At 50.0% G+C, this 14930-nt stretch overlaps 1 protein-coding gene across 1 annotated transcript; it reads left to right on the top strand.

Moving 5' to 3' along the window:
• Window positions 1–719: 719 nt before the first annotated feature.
• Window positions 720–1268, top strand: LOC141027254 (uncharacterized). Its single transcript, XM_073504244.1, has one exon. The coding sequence runs from the start codon at window positions 720–722 to the stop codon at window positions 1266–1268; it is 549 nt and encodes a 182-aa protein (XP_073360345.1).
• Window positions 1269–14930: the final 13662 nt, after the last annotated feature.

Genomic DNA, 14930 nt, shown 5'->3' with positions numbered 1-14930 from the left:
CCATGAAGATCCAGGTGGCCCTGGATGAAGCCGGCAATGCAAAGCCGGTTCCCCCTCCAAAGCCGGCCAGCGAAAGCAGCCGGCAGCAGCATCACCAGGGCAAAAAGCGCAAGGCCGACCAGCCGGCGCAGCGCCACGACAACCGGCTCATCGCGGCCACCGAGCCCGCGGCGGACCCGGCGGTGAAGCGCCGGCAGACCGGTAGGATGGCGTGGCAGCCCGCCATGAGCTTCGAAGAGATGCTCGACGCCCCCTGCAAGCACCACAGCGGCGCAAGGCCGTCCAGGCACACGCTTCGGCAGTGCGCCATCACCAAGCGCATCATGAGGGGCGATGTTCCACCTCCTCCGGCTCCGGCCCCAGGCACGGGGCAACCACCTCCACCACCAGCATCGCCTCCGGCTGGCGGCGCGATGCGCGACGACGCTTACCCGGACCAGAACGTGGCCTACGTCGTCTTCACCAGCATTGGCGATGACAAGCGTAGCGAGCGCCTCCTTCGGAAGGAGGTGAACACCGTCGTCTCGGCCAAACCAGAGTTCATGCATTGGTCGGACTGCCCGGTCACCTGGACCCCGGAGGATCACCCGGCGGTCATGCCGAGTCCGGATGGTTACGCCCTCGTCCTCAACCCCACCATCGTCGCGCGGCGCACGTGCAAGTTCTCCCGAGTCCTCAACGATGGCGGCAGCAGCATCAACATCCTCTACCGCGACACGATGACCAAGCTCGGCCTCAAGGCCGAGGACCTGGAACCAAACCGGACGATCTTCCACGGCATCATGCCCGGCCTCTCCTGCTCTCCCATTGGCCGGGTCCGGCTCGACGTCCTGTTCGGTGACAGCAGCCACTTCCGACGCGAGCCAATCTGGTTCGAGGTGGTGGACCTGTCCAGCGCGTACCACACACTGCTGGGCCGACCCACGCTTGGCAGGTTCATGGCGGTTCCCCATTACGCGTACCTAAAGATGAAGATGCCGGGTCCCAAGGGCCTCATCACCATTACCAGCGACTACTGCAAGTCCCTGGAGTGCGCCCGAGACGGCGCCAAGCTGGCCGAGTCGCTGGTCATTGCCGAGAAGCGGCGCCAGCTCGACCGGATCGTCGCCATGGCAGGCGAGGCCTCAACCGCGTCGATCCCAACCAAGGACTCGGCCGACGAAGCCGCCTTCAAGCCCTCCCAGGAGACCAAGAAAGTGAAGCTGAACCCGGAAGACCCCAGCTACAACAAGTACGTTGTCGTAGGCACCCGCCTCGACAGCAAATAGGAAGGGGAGCTCGTCGACTTCCTCCGTGAGAATCGGGATATCTTCGCATGGACCCCCAAAGACATGCCGGGTATCCCGAGGAAGTACGCCGAGCGCAAACTTCACGTCCGCAAGGACGCCAAGCCTGTGCGTCAACCCCTACGACGTTTTTCCGAAGAGAAGAGAAGAACCATTGGTGAAGAGGTCACCAAGCTTTTGGCGGCCGGCTTCATCATGTAAGTGTTTCACCCCGAGTGGCTGGCCAATCCAGTCCTCGTCCTGAAGAAGAACAAGACCTGGCGCATGTGTATCGACTACACCAGCCTCAACAAGGCCTGTTCCAAGGATCCGTTCGCTCTCCCGCGGGTCGACCAAGTCATCGACTCGACCGCCGGGTGCGAGCTCCTGTCCTTCCTGGACGCTTACTCCGGCTACCACCAGATCAAGCTGGACCCGGCGATGCCCTGAAGACGTCCTTCATCACTCCCTTTGGGGCGTATTGCTACATCACCATGTCGTTCGGCTTGAAGAACGCTGGCGCCACCTTCCAACGCTGCATGCAGAAATGCCTGCTGCCGCAACTCGGCCGCAATATCCACGTTTACGAGGACAACATCATGGTGAAGACCAAGCAGCACCTCATGCTCCTCGAAGACTTAAAGGAAACATTCGCCAACCTCCGCGAATACAAGGTCAAGCTTAACCCGGAAAAGTGCGTTTTTGGCGTCCTGGCCAGAAAGCTACTCGGCTTCCTCGTCTCGGAACGCAGCATTGAGGCGAACCCGGAGAAGATCAAGGCCATCGAGCGCATGCGCAAGCCGGCTCCGCTGCGCGATGTCCAGAAGTTCACCGGATGCTTGGCCTCGGTCAGCCGGTTTCTAGGCCGGCTGGGCGAGAGGGCGCTACCCCTGTACCAGCTGATGAAGAAGACGAAGTCGTTCAAATGGAACGACAAGGCAGATGAGCCTTTCCAAGACCTCAAGCGCATGCCCTCCACTGCACCAGTCCTGGCCGCTTTGGCCGACAAGGAGTCGTTGTTGCTCTACATAGCCACGACCTCGCGGGCGGTCAGCACGGTGCGGGTGGTCGAGCCACCAGAGAAGGGCAAGATCCAAGCTGTCCAACGCCCGGTCTACTACCTGAGCGAAGTGCTCTCCATCTCCAAGCAGAACTACCCGCACTACCAGAAGATGTGTTACGGCGTGTACTTTACCGCCAAGAAGCTGAAGCAGTACTTCCAAGAGCACGTCATCACCTTTGTCAGCACGGCTCCTATCGGAGAAATCATCGGGTGCCGGGATGCCTCTGGTCGGGTCGCCAAGTGGGCGCTCCAGCTAGCCGGCCACACCATCCTCTACGAGCCCCACAACACGATCAAGTCTCAGGCCCTGGTCGACTTCCTCGTCGACTGGACCGAGACCCAGTACCTACCACCGCCCCCAACTCTATGCATTGGCGCATGCATTTTGACGGTCCAAGATGCGACTCGGTCTGGGGGCCGGTATCGTACTGTCGTCTCCGAAGGGCGTCCGACTCCGCTACGCGCTCTAGATCCACTTCGCCGCCTCCAACAACATCGCCGAGTACGAAGCCCTTGTGCACGTCCTCCGGCTTGCCAAGGAACTCGGCATCCGACGCATCCTATGCTATGGCGACTCGGACCTGGTGGTGCAGCAGTGCTCCGGCGAGTGGGACGCCCGCGACTCCAACATGGCAAGCTACCGCTTCCTCGTCCAGAAGCTGTCCGGGTCCTTCGAGGGCTGCGAGTTCCTCCACGTCCCGCGCGCGGAGAACGAAGCTGCGACACGCTTGCCAAGTTCGCCTTGTCCCGACAGTCCATCCCGTCCGGCGTCTCCCTCGAGCACCTGCGCAAGCTGTCCGTCAAGCCGTCGCCAGACTCCGATTCCATCCACGTCCCAGACGACCCGGACGCATCTCAACCCGGCCCGGGGGCTGCCGAACCCATCCCGGGGGCTGCGGAACCCAACCCGGGGGCTGCTTAGCTCGACCCGGCCGCCATCGCCCCGGACCCGGCCGTCGCCATCCCCAACCCGGGGGCTGCTCAACCCGGCTCGGGGGCTGCCGACTCGGAACCCACCGTGGAGGCCGTCTTCGCCGTGGTGACGGCTCCGTCTTGGGCCCTCCCAATATCAGAATTCCTGGAGAACGGGGTTCTCCCTATGGATGAGACCGAAGCCCGGAAAGTGCAGCGTCAGGCGTCCGCCCACAGCATCATCAACAACGAGCTCTTCAAGCGCAGCTCCATCGGCGTGTTCTAGCGCTACGTCGAGCAGGAACAGGGCATCGACATCCTCCTCGACATACACCAGGGCGAATGTGGGCACCACATCGCGTCGCGATCCCTGGTGGCCAAGGCATTCCGCCACGGCTTCTACTGGCCCACGGCCCTCCAAGATGACGAGTCACTCGTTCTCATGTGTGAGGGGTGCCAGCGCTTCAGCAAACGCAGCCACCAGCCGGTGTCAGCACTCCGCACCATTCCGATCGCCTGGCCCTTCGCGGTCTGGGGACTCGACATGGTGGGACCCTTCAAAACCGCTCGAGGCGGCATGACACACCTGCTGGTGGCAGTCGACAAGTTCACCAAGTGGATCGAAGCACGGCCAATCAAGAAAATGGACGGGCCAACAGCCGTCCGGTTCATCAAGGACAGAGCGGTTCGCTACGGCATGCCAAACAGCATCATCACGGACAACGGCACCAACTTCGCCAAGGGCGTGCTTGAGCAATACTGCTCCGTCTCCGGCATCCGCCTCGACCTGGCCTCCGTTGCACACCCGCAGTCCAACGGGCAGGTCGAGCGGGCCAACGGACTCATCCTGTCCGGCATCAAGCCGCGACTCGTCGAGCCACTCATCCGCTCACCCTGCAGCTGGCTTGACGAGTTGCCGGCCGTTCTCTGGAGTCTCCGCACCACGCCGAATCGGTCGACCGGGTTCACCCTGTTCTTCCTCATCTATGGAGCCGAAGCCGTCATCCCGACCGACGTCGAGTTTGACTCGCCGCGCGTCACGAAGTACACCGAAGCCGAAGCCAGAGAAGCCCGCGAAGACGGCGTCGACCTGCTCGAAGAAGCCCGCCTCCTGGCGCTCAGCCGTTTGGCCATCTACCAGCAAGACCTGGGGCACTATCACAGCAAGAAGATCAAGCCCTTCGCGTTCCGCAAGGGCGACCTCGTCCTCCGACTCGTCCAAGAGCAAGCAGGCCAGCACAAGTTGTCCCCTCCATGGGAGGGCCCATTCATCGGGAACAGGGCCTTGCGCGATCGAAATGCCTACTACCTCATCGATGCGCGCAAGTCAAACAAGCGCAAGAGAGACACCGCCGGCGAAGAAATGACCCGGCCGTGGAACGCGGAACTCCTCCGCCCATTTTACAGTTAGCCGCAGGAGTGTATGTATCGTCGCCTTTTGTAAACGCATGAAACTATGGGGTTTCCGAACGAGACTCGGGGGCTGCCTTTTGTTGACCAACTTATTTGTGTCACTACTTTTTCCCATCACTATGTCACTGAACCCGGCCACCGGTCCGACCCGCTCGACCCGAGGGCTCGGGGGCTGGCCGGCTCGATTGCCACCCCGCCGCCTTACTTGGTGATTCCTAACACTACAAAAAAAACACTTCCATGATGATACGTGTTTGTCACAGTAGGTCACGTTTTTTGTCATGCATATACATCCATGACGATTTTATGACAGAATCAAGATAGTCATACCTGTGCTGTCGTAGAAGTGTTCCATGACATTACCAAAATTATCATCACGGAAGTGTCCACTTCCATGACGATAAATCGCGCATCACAGAAGTGCTTTCGTCAAGGGTGACCGACACGTGGCATCCACCGTAACGGAACGCCGTTAAGCTATCGGGTCGGGTTTGGATCCGATAACCCGTTAATAGCCCCGACCAATGGGGATTTTCCACGTGTAAAATCATCATTGGCTGGAGTAGACACGTGTCAGCTCCGCGTTGGCACAGGTGTCACTCATCCAATGGGCGAGATGCGCCTATGATATGTTGACACGTGGACCGTCCCATCAAGTTTAAATGGGCCGGCCCAACTAAAGACCCACAAGATTTTGCGGACCATAATGGGCCGGCGCAGCTAAAGGCCCATGAGATTTTGCGGACCATAATGGGCCGGCCTAGCTAAAGGCCCACGAGATTTTGCGGACCATAATGGGCCAGCCCAGCTAAAGGCCCACAAGATTTTGCGGGCCATAATGGGCCGGCCCAGGTAAAGGCCCACAAGATTTTTGTGTGCCATAATGGGCCGGCCCAGGTAAAGGCCCACAAGATTCTTGCGGATCATAACGGGCCGGCCCAGCTAAAGGCCCACGAGATTTCGCCGACATTAATGGGTCGGCCCAGCTGTAGGCCCACAAGATTTTGAGGACCCTAGTAGGCCGGCCCATTAACTGGCTGTCATGTTTTGGGCCAAATGCCGACCCATATTTGATCCAGTCCATTAATGGCCTGCCACGTTCCGGGCCTAATAATGGCCCATATGAGATCCGGCCCGTTAAAAGCTTACCACGTTCTGGGCCAAATTACGGCCGAGATCAGGTTGGGCCCTTTAAGAGGCTTTGGGCTAAATTATGGCCCAGATCAGATTTGGCCGGTCAACTGGATGCTATGCTTTTGGGCCCACTTGCTAAAGGCCCATTTAGTAATTCAGCCTGATATTAGTTTCCGCCTGTTAAGGGCCCGTTTAACATTTCGGCCCTATATTAATTTTGCCCTTTTAAAAGCCCGTCATATAGTTGGGCCTAACTACGGCCCGGTTTGCATCCGGCCTGCTCGCAGCCAATATCTGATTGGGCCAAACAAGGACCGAGAAAATTTTGGCCTGTTAAAAGCCCGTGATTTGATTCGCACAATCATGGGCCGGGGTCCATTTCGGGTTGCTGCCGGCTCGTGAGCTGTTCGGCACGTTTCGGGCCCAACCTACTTCTCAGCCTCCTAAAAGCCCATTGAATTTTCTTGCGAAAAGAGGGCCGGGGGTTACTCGTCCTATTAAAGGCTCGAATCTACTAGTGGGCCAGTTTACTTTTGGCCTTTTAACAGACCAAGATGACGGGGCCCATGATGCGGATCATACATCGTGATTGTATGACGGCCCGATTATGTACCGTAATTTTATGGTTTGTTCGGTTTACTGCGAAGACGGGATATATATATACAGTAAAATAACTGCAGCATCGTGAATAAGAAAAAACCTAGACTATACAATAAAGAAATTACGGCATATTACATCCACTGGGCATCAAAGTTCACCACTATGATAATAAAGCACAAGCAGACAGCAGATTACATACACTGGGCATCAAAGATCGCCACCAGTGCAAATAAACACGCCGACAAAATAATATACAAAACCAACAACACTTCAATAGAGTTCAAGAAAGGTTAGCCCTGCTGGGGACCTACAGCGCAAGCAGTTGAGCATGCTGATGAGACTGGGCTTGTTCAACACTTATATCTTCCTCACTGTGAAAGATAAACAAGCAGATAGATGACAGGTTTTGCACATAAAAGTATCAGTGCTGACAATTCATCACATTTCTTACTGACGAATAAAGTGACATAGTTTAAAATTGCATTAACACAATATGGTATTGTTCAGGTCAAGACATGGCAGGAAATGACATTGTGAAGGAGTTGGCAGCTTCACGACACCACTGGATTATAGATCAAGAACTCATAAGTATCAATGGTTAGTGTGCTGTCAATTTATCCCATTTCAGATTGGCAAATAAGGAGACGGTTTAAATAATAGTAGAATGATATGACATTGTTCATAGTTAAGACATTGCAGAATATGACATTGTGCTGTAGTGGGTAGGTTCACCACACCACTGGATTACGGATGCAGAACAGAAGCATACATGCAGTGCAAAAGAAGATCACTTGCTCTGTATAGTTTAATTTACATGGTATGAAGAATGAACTTGGTTGTACAACTGAAAACTTAAATTGAGAAGGACAAACTTTTGTTTATGAACTACATAATAAACTTTAAACATGCAATTTGATGCAAACACCAAAAATAAACAGCTGTTGCAGTCATGCCTAACCAAATATACACAACAAAGTTTGAAGGCTTGAGAAGGACAAACTTAAATTATTGGTGAAGACAGGCTCTCTAAAGCCCTTGTCCATGCTGATGGGGGGGGCAATTCAAGAAGTTTACCACAGAATGTTGTTCATAAGCATTGCCTTTATTCTACATTTTGTTAAGAGTAAATATAGATGTGATAATATACGAAAAAATGGAGAATACTTAAGATAAGATGAAGAGTGATGCTACATAACCAAGTAGCTATAAATGTAAGTGCAGCAATACAGGCAAAAGGTACAGCCAAGAGCAATGCACAGCTAAACTTCTTCAGTACCAACCTTATCGTAAGAGTAAATATAGATCTGGTGTGTAGAAAGTGGATGGCAAAGGGAAATAAGCTGCAGAGTGATGGTACATGAACAACTACCAGTCAATATAAGTACACTGATAAAGGACATGTACTTACAAGAACAATGCAGAGCGAAAAAAATTCATTGGCATTGGATATATTCTACAGTAATGTAACCATTCATACAGATCAGATAATTTGGAGCGAACAATTGATAAGGAAGCTATCATGCATACTGCTGTCACATAATGAACCAGGTATGTATGCAAGTACAGTGATACAGGACAACATGTACTAACAAGAGCAAAGCAGCGGGCAGCATATTTGCGATATCCTGTCGTTCTTTGCAAACCGGAATTCTTCTTCGAGCAGATTTCCTACAAAAAAGATCCGTAAGGCACATGCAGAAAAGTAGAAGTTCAAATTGTCATGTGATTTCATAGACAGTACCTCATCCTGGGAACAAGACCAGTGCATAACAAGGTTTTTCCATTCAATGTCTTCTAAATTTAGCACATGAGACTTCACTGGAAATTCGTTTATAGACTTGCCATCAAAGTGTGATTTCCTCAGGTAACACCGATACTGCTGCAATGCTTCCTTGAAAAGCACAAGCAAGCTTTGCTCGTCATGACTATCCAGATTGACCCTCGCCTAGTTACAACAATGTAATGTCAATCGTTGATGTCTTCAATCAGCAGAAAACAGGAAAATAATAACCATGAATAATAGCACTTACACGTAAGTTGGACAGGAAGATGTGAAAATGGTGTTTGTCTTCACTATAATCTTCCCATGATGGGAATATATGCACGTAGTATCTAACAACATTGAAAGCATTGTCTTTTAAACTGGGAATAAATGGAATGGGGTTCCAATCTGCAAGAATTGGCCGTCTCTGCAGTTGGGATAGGTCTTCGGCCGGTGGACTTGCTGTACTTTTTGCTGGAGTGGGATTTTTCTGTGGTACGGCTGGTGCTATGGCAAATGAAATCGGTATACCTTTTGCTGGAGTGCAGGTCATGTGTGGTGGGGCTAGTGGTGGGGCCAGTGAAGTATGGGTACAGTCTGCTGGAGTCGGTCCTACGTTTTGTGTCACTGGTTGTACAGCCAATATAAGTGGGGTGCTATCTGATTTCTCCGGCACCACCACGTTTTTCAAGGACTTTGTCGGTGCTCCTTCAGGTTCGGCAATCACCCTCTTCCTTTTTGATGTGTGATGCACAAGAACAACATTTGAGTGGAAAAACATGGTATGATGACAGATGGAATATGTATTGATAATGGATGGGCATGGCATCTCGACATATATGATGAGTAAACTAAGCAGATGGCGGTGCAAAAAAGTAGAAGAAATGCAAGACAACATATGCAAGATACGCGCAATCAATAAAACCTTGCCAAATTAGAACAGGCACCTTGATGGGTGAACAGGACAGGCCATCTGCCTTTGACTCCTCGAGGTTAGAATAGTCATCAGGATCATATTCTGAACAAGAATCAACAGGTGGGGAGCGTATGAGTTTCATTGCATCCAGAATGGCACTCAATGCCTTGGTGCCAATTTTGTAAGTCATTGCAGTGTTTAGCTTCAAGAGTGGACTGCTGCTAATGCGACACAAAGCAGCTACACACATCATAGTGTAGATATAACGGGGAAAACCGTAAGCATCAGAGTAAAATCAGCAAAGTGGAACTTTCTGGAATATATGTGCTACTACTGCCGGTACGGCTAGAAAGGCTTCGGATACCAGTTCTCTTCAACTGAAGGTGCGATACTGTTAATATCAGTGTAACTCTCAAAGGCGACACAGCTCCCCGCATTTCCTTGCTATTCTTATAGGATTGAAGTGGGCAGGTCACTACAAATCCTATTCCTATGTTTACAAAATCATACGAATCAAAGAGGCTCAAACTGTCCATCACAACCGACCGTATAGACCTCTACACTGCAAATGTCCCTGCTCATCTTCAGTACAAGGAACATACTGTACTACTATTATACTCCCTCCATTCCAAAATATAAGTCTTGGTAGAGATTTCCACTATGGATCACATACAGATGTATCCAGATACATTTTAGAGTGTAGATTCACTTATTTTGCTCCATATGTAGTCCATGGTGGAATCTATACAAAGACTTGTATTTAGGAATGGAGAGAGTACATATTAAAGAAGAACGGAAGAGGAACATGGTAAAGAAGAGCAAGCAGATTTTGGATAATAAAATGTTGGTTGCGCAGTGCCTACACATGATGAACCAGAGCGCATTAAGAATGCAACTCCGAGCTGTCTCTCGACCATTTCAGGCGGTTGGATGAAGATCCTACATCTCCTAACCCTTCTTCTTCCTCGTCTCTGATTTATTCCCATATAGAACACCGCACGAGCCGCCGGCCGGACAACCGGCCACCACCGCCTGTGTTCCTCTGCCACCCCCACCCCCGCCCCAACCCCCACCCGCGTGGAGTTTTCTTCGTTTGGCGAGGCCCCACAACCACCCGAGCCCCTTCGTTCGCACCGGCGAACTCCGGCGAGCTCTGAAAAATCGACTGACCCAATTTTGAAATTTAGTCTAGTGTCATTTAACTAGTGTGGAATATAAAAGGGGAAAACCATAAGCATTGGGAGTATAGTGTTGAGCGTTCCATGGCGGATCTGAAGGTGCAAACCGGACAAAGGCAACTTTGCAACCAAGACAAGAAATCAGAGTAAAGCAGTGCCGATCTATTTTCTTGCTGTGATAAATAAGTTGAGCAGATACGAAAGAGTACCGCCTCTGGTGCGGCGCCGTGTATGCATCTGCTGAGAATTTGACGGTGTTGCGGTAGCGATGGCTGTCGGCGGCGTGGAACCAGATCTAGGAGGGTAGACGCTGGCGGCGGGGCGCGGTGGACGAGACGGTCGTAGGAGCAGTGCCGGCAAGGTGGACGACGGCGGGGATGAAGCGAGAGGACAGGATGCAAGGATCCCGGTCCGAAGCCGTGGATGAGAGAGGTCGATCTCTTGTAATGGACGGCGGCGTCGGGGTATCAGCTCCGGCATGGTGGAGGAGGACGGCGGTGGATGGGGTGGCGGACGGCGGCGGACGTAGGAGGGTATGGTGGAGAGGGTGTTTTGGCGCCCACGGAGTACAAATGGGGAAAAGGGAGGTAGAGAGGAAGGGGGAACCATGTATTCAGGGCGCGCTTGTCTCAAATGCGATGAAATTTACAAACTTAGCCCCCGTTTCAAATTTCCTACATCACAGCAATATTAGTCGATTGGGGATAGGACGGTAATCTCGCATACACCGAATATTTGCCGACGAGAGTTTGCTTTTGGCGCCCATCGTGTATGAATATGAATCGGGGAGGGAGTCGATTTCGGCCGAGGACACACTGTGTTTTGGCGCCCACCGTGTATGAATCCGGTGAGAGGCGGCTACGTCACATTTGGGTGAAATTACAAACCTACCCCTATCGAAACCTATAGAAATCCAGCAGATAGGCTTTGCGTGGCAGGGATAGGCAGTAGTAAATTCCATATCGCAGATTTTGGTTTCGGGCGGTTACTGCGTCTTTCCCCGCTTCATTCAAATTTTGCAGAGTGCACGTTTACCGTGCCAATTCAATTCGAATCCCATTTGTATTCTATTTTTTCGGGCGGGATCCATTTTCAATTGGAATTAAATTATATATACATAATTTTTTTATATATACTTTCAAAAGCACAACAAAGAATTCAACTCCTTTATATGTATAATATGCTTTACAAATACAATGATCTCAAAATCTTAAGGTTGAATTCAAAAAAAATTAACCAAATTATGTTCTACTAAAATGTATAGATCAGTAATAACTACATATTAAATAACATAGATGTGTGTGAATTCATATGAGTATGCATGTTTGATAGATCAATTTTGGTTCGAGTATGGATTACATGTATCATCATCTCGAATTCAAATATTTGAATCCCTTTTATGTTCACTCCTTTCACGCCCATCTCTCTCGCATGCATGCTCCTTCATGTAGCTATCACTCTCTTTTCTCCAGCTGACCCGCACGCTCACTTCATGTTTCTCCTATCCTCGCAAACATGGTATCTCGACGTCTCCCTTGAGAAGTGTCACACTCTCCCTATCATTATACATTACACGGTTTTCATTATCTCTCACGTCTCTATTGTTCTCTGGTATCACTCGGTACCTAAGCTTTCTTTTTCACCGCCACACACAGTCTCCACTCGTCTTTCACTTTGTCTTTCTCTCTACGGGATTCTCTCACACACCCTATATGTCTCTGCATATGACTCATACCACTAAAATTACTCTCTCTCTCTCCTGTAGACACATCATTTGTTGTGGTCTCCTTTTCGTCTCCATCCCAGACTGACATTATTCATTTGTTTACCAATCAGACAACCCCCCCCCCCTCTCTCTCTTACACACACACACACACAACTCCTGCTTCCACTCCCCTTCACGACTACTGTCTCTCTCTCTCACACACACAAACTCTCGCTTTCGCACCCCGACTCGTATTTCTCTCACAAACATTTATTGACTAGCCTCTAGATAGGTTTATACACCCGCACACTCGTGCTTCCACTATCGCATACATGTCTCTCTCCCACTCCTTGTATCTATGTAGATTTTTCTTCCCTTCTTGAGACACACCCTCTCGATCGTGCACCCGCACACTATCGCCTCATTTTAAGCCGATACCTATCGCACACACACTCCTTGTGTCTTTGTCACACATGCACTCCGTCCTCCTCCACAATCCCTCTCTCACACACACACATGGGCTTTTTGCAACAACTAGCAAGATGCCCATGCGCTGCACGAAACATCAAGATGCATTTGTATGAGTAGTTTATCTTGTGGGGGGAAAGGATGAACAAGGGAAGGCCTTATTTGCAAATATGGAGAGGGGTGGGGGTATCTTTTTGCAAAATTGCCATAGTTTCCTTCCTATCCGTCAGATATAGATCGGACGGCCTATATTGTAGGATGGCAGGCACACGATCATCACCGACAATGCTTTTTATAAGAGTAGGGATAAAAAATAGAGTTGGTGATGATGGTGGGCCTGCCATCCTGCAATGTAGGTCGTCCGATTTATATCTGATGGATAGGAAGGAAAATATGGCAATTTACCCGCACTCCTCACCACATTTGCAGATAAGGCCTTCCCTCGTTCATCCTTTTCTCCCACAAGATCTTGATGTTCCGTGCAACGCACGGGCATCTTGCTAGTAAGAGTAGAAATTAGACATACACCACTTCTTGAATCTTGAAACCAACAACATTCCTCCCTTATCTCATCAAAACCGCCAAAGAAATATATTTTGAGTGAAACATAACATATTTTTAGTGATATACGTATTTCAAAACTAGACTTTTTTTCTATCAAATAGGTGAATATGTATTAATCTACTTTGATCGTGTGGCAACGCATTGGCACATTGCTAGTAGTTATTATAATTTTTTGGACACCAGACAAACGGTGGAGTACATATACGAAGAGAAGAGGCGCACACACGCAGTCGGCCTCTCGCTGTCTCGCACACATGAGTTTTATGTAAAGGCGACGTTAACAAATAAACCCTAAAACCCTAGGTGCACGATTGCTACATTCGCGGGTACCGGGTACGTGGTGGAGCACCTTTGTAGGAATAGTCAGCTCGCGTGATAATTTGATCCGTAGGAGTTGATGGTCGGGACCACAGGTGAACGACTTGGAGCGCGATGGCTCGCCAGTTGCCACAGATCGAGTAGCCACGTTTAAAATATCATTTTTTTAGCAGGGTTAAGAGTTCCGATTTTCAATGGCGCGTTATAAGTACTAAGTAGTTTTTAGAACGATTGGTATGGAGCGAAAATGGAATTCATAGTACTACATACCTCCTTGGTGTATGGTTGTATGGGTTTATGTTGCGAGATGTTGAACATGGTAGTTCTAGGGCAAATACTATGGTTTAGATTTAGATGCTGGTTTTCAGTAATGAAAATCGGAAGGGGAAACCCTTCTTTGATTAAAAAAACTACTACCTCCATTCTGGTTTACTAGTCCCCATCGTATTTTGGGTCAAAGTTTGTCCATGAATTTTACTTGTAAAATGTGAATGGAAAACGACATTTTGTTATACCCAAACAAAAAAGGACTGGAGGGAGTGATTGCTCTGACACGGACGCGGCCTCTCATAGTGCAGGCATTGAACCGGCGCGCTGGCCAAGAGGGCCCCACTTGCTGTAGGCCCGGCTGAGCACGCCTCCTCGTCACGTGCAACCAGCTTAAGACTGCACCGCCTGCCTTCGTTGAATCTGCGCGTGTGCCGGCAACACGTCCTTCCGCGAGCCGGCAGGCATTTTAGAACACAAAAAATGACTAAAATATAATTAATTTACGCATGGTCTTGACTTGTTGTGCTCGCACTGGTAGCAGGAACTAGTAGAGGTTTTTCTTTATTTATAACTCTCCTCACATTTTTTTTGACTTTGAAGTGAATCATGGTTGTGAAAATTATGTATGAATGTGCAGATATCTGTGAACATGAGTTTGATGTGGAAGTTGAACTTGGAATGTCGGGCTTGCGTGTGAACTATACCATGTCCAATGCTTCGTCTGTTATTGTTTGGAAAGTAATTGCTGTTATTACATGACCCGAAAAAAATTGTGCCACATCAGTAGATGCACAGACATCACAACAGGCATGCTGACTGGATAAACATTTGAACCTAGCTATTATGAAGGAAATTTTGTATTGACAACAGTTTTAGATAGCAGGAGACGCCTAGCCTACTCTGCCTCTGCTAGCTTATTTCTGGCTTCTTCCATCTCTTCTTTGGCTTGGGTGAAGAGAGCATCTGATTGCTCTTTCCGCTTCTTCAGGAACTCAGCTACATTCTCAAGGGCTGCTGCACACTTTCTTTCAGCCTTTACTAGAGCCACGAGGACACGAACAGCTGACGACTCCACCTGGCTTGTGTGTAATCCAGCATCATCTGGGAATTTGCACCTTGGGTCTAATCCAGCATCATCTGGGAATTTGCACCTTGGGTCTAATCCAGCATCATTAGGGAACTCGCACCTTGTGTGTAATCCAGCCTCATTTTGGAAACATGATCTCAAGGTTGACCATACTTCCCTCCTCGCAGGAACTGCATCCTGACATGAAGTTACTTCTTTTTTAGATCAATACTCAGGGCAATCCAGATCCATTTAGTAGAAGCCACATAAACAGAACTCGGAGAAGTGAATTCAAA

This window comes from Aegilops tauschii, chromosome 7, assembly GCF_002575655.3.
Source record: "Aegilops tauschii subsp. strangulata cultivar AL8/78 chromosome 7, Aet v6.0, whole genome shotgun sequence".
In the NCBI taxonomy this organism is placed as follows: Eukaryota; Viridiplantae; Streptophyta; class Magnoliopsida; order Poales; family Poaceae; genus Aegilops; species Aegilops tauschii.
This window is presented reverse-complemented; position numbering and strand designations above follow the sequence as displayed.

Excerpts from the sequence above, each read along its gene's own strand:
- LOC141027254 (XM_073504244.1), top strand. The coding sequence starts at position 720 with ATGACCAAGCTCGGCCTCAAGGCCGAGGACCTGGAACCAAACCGGACG.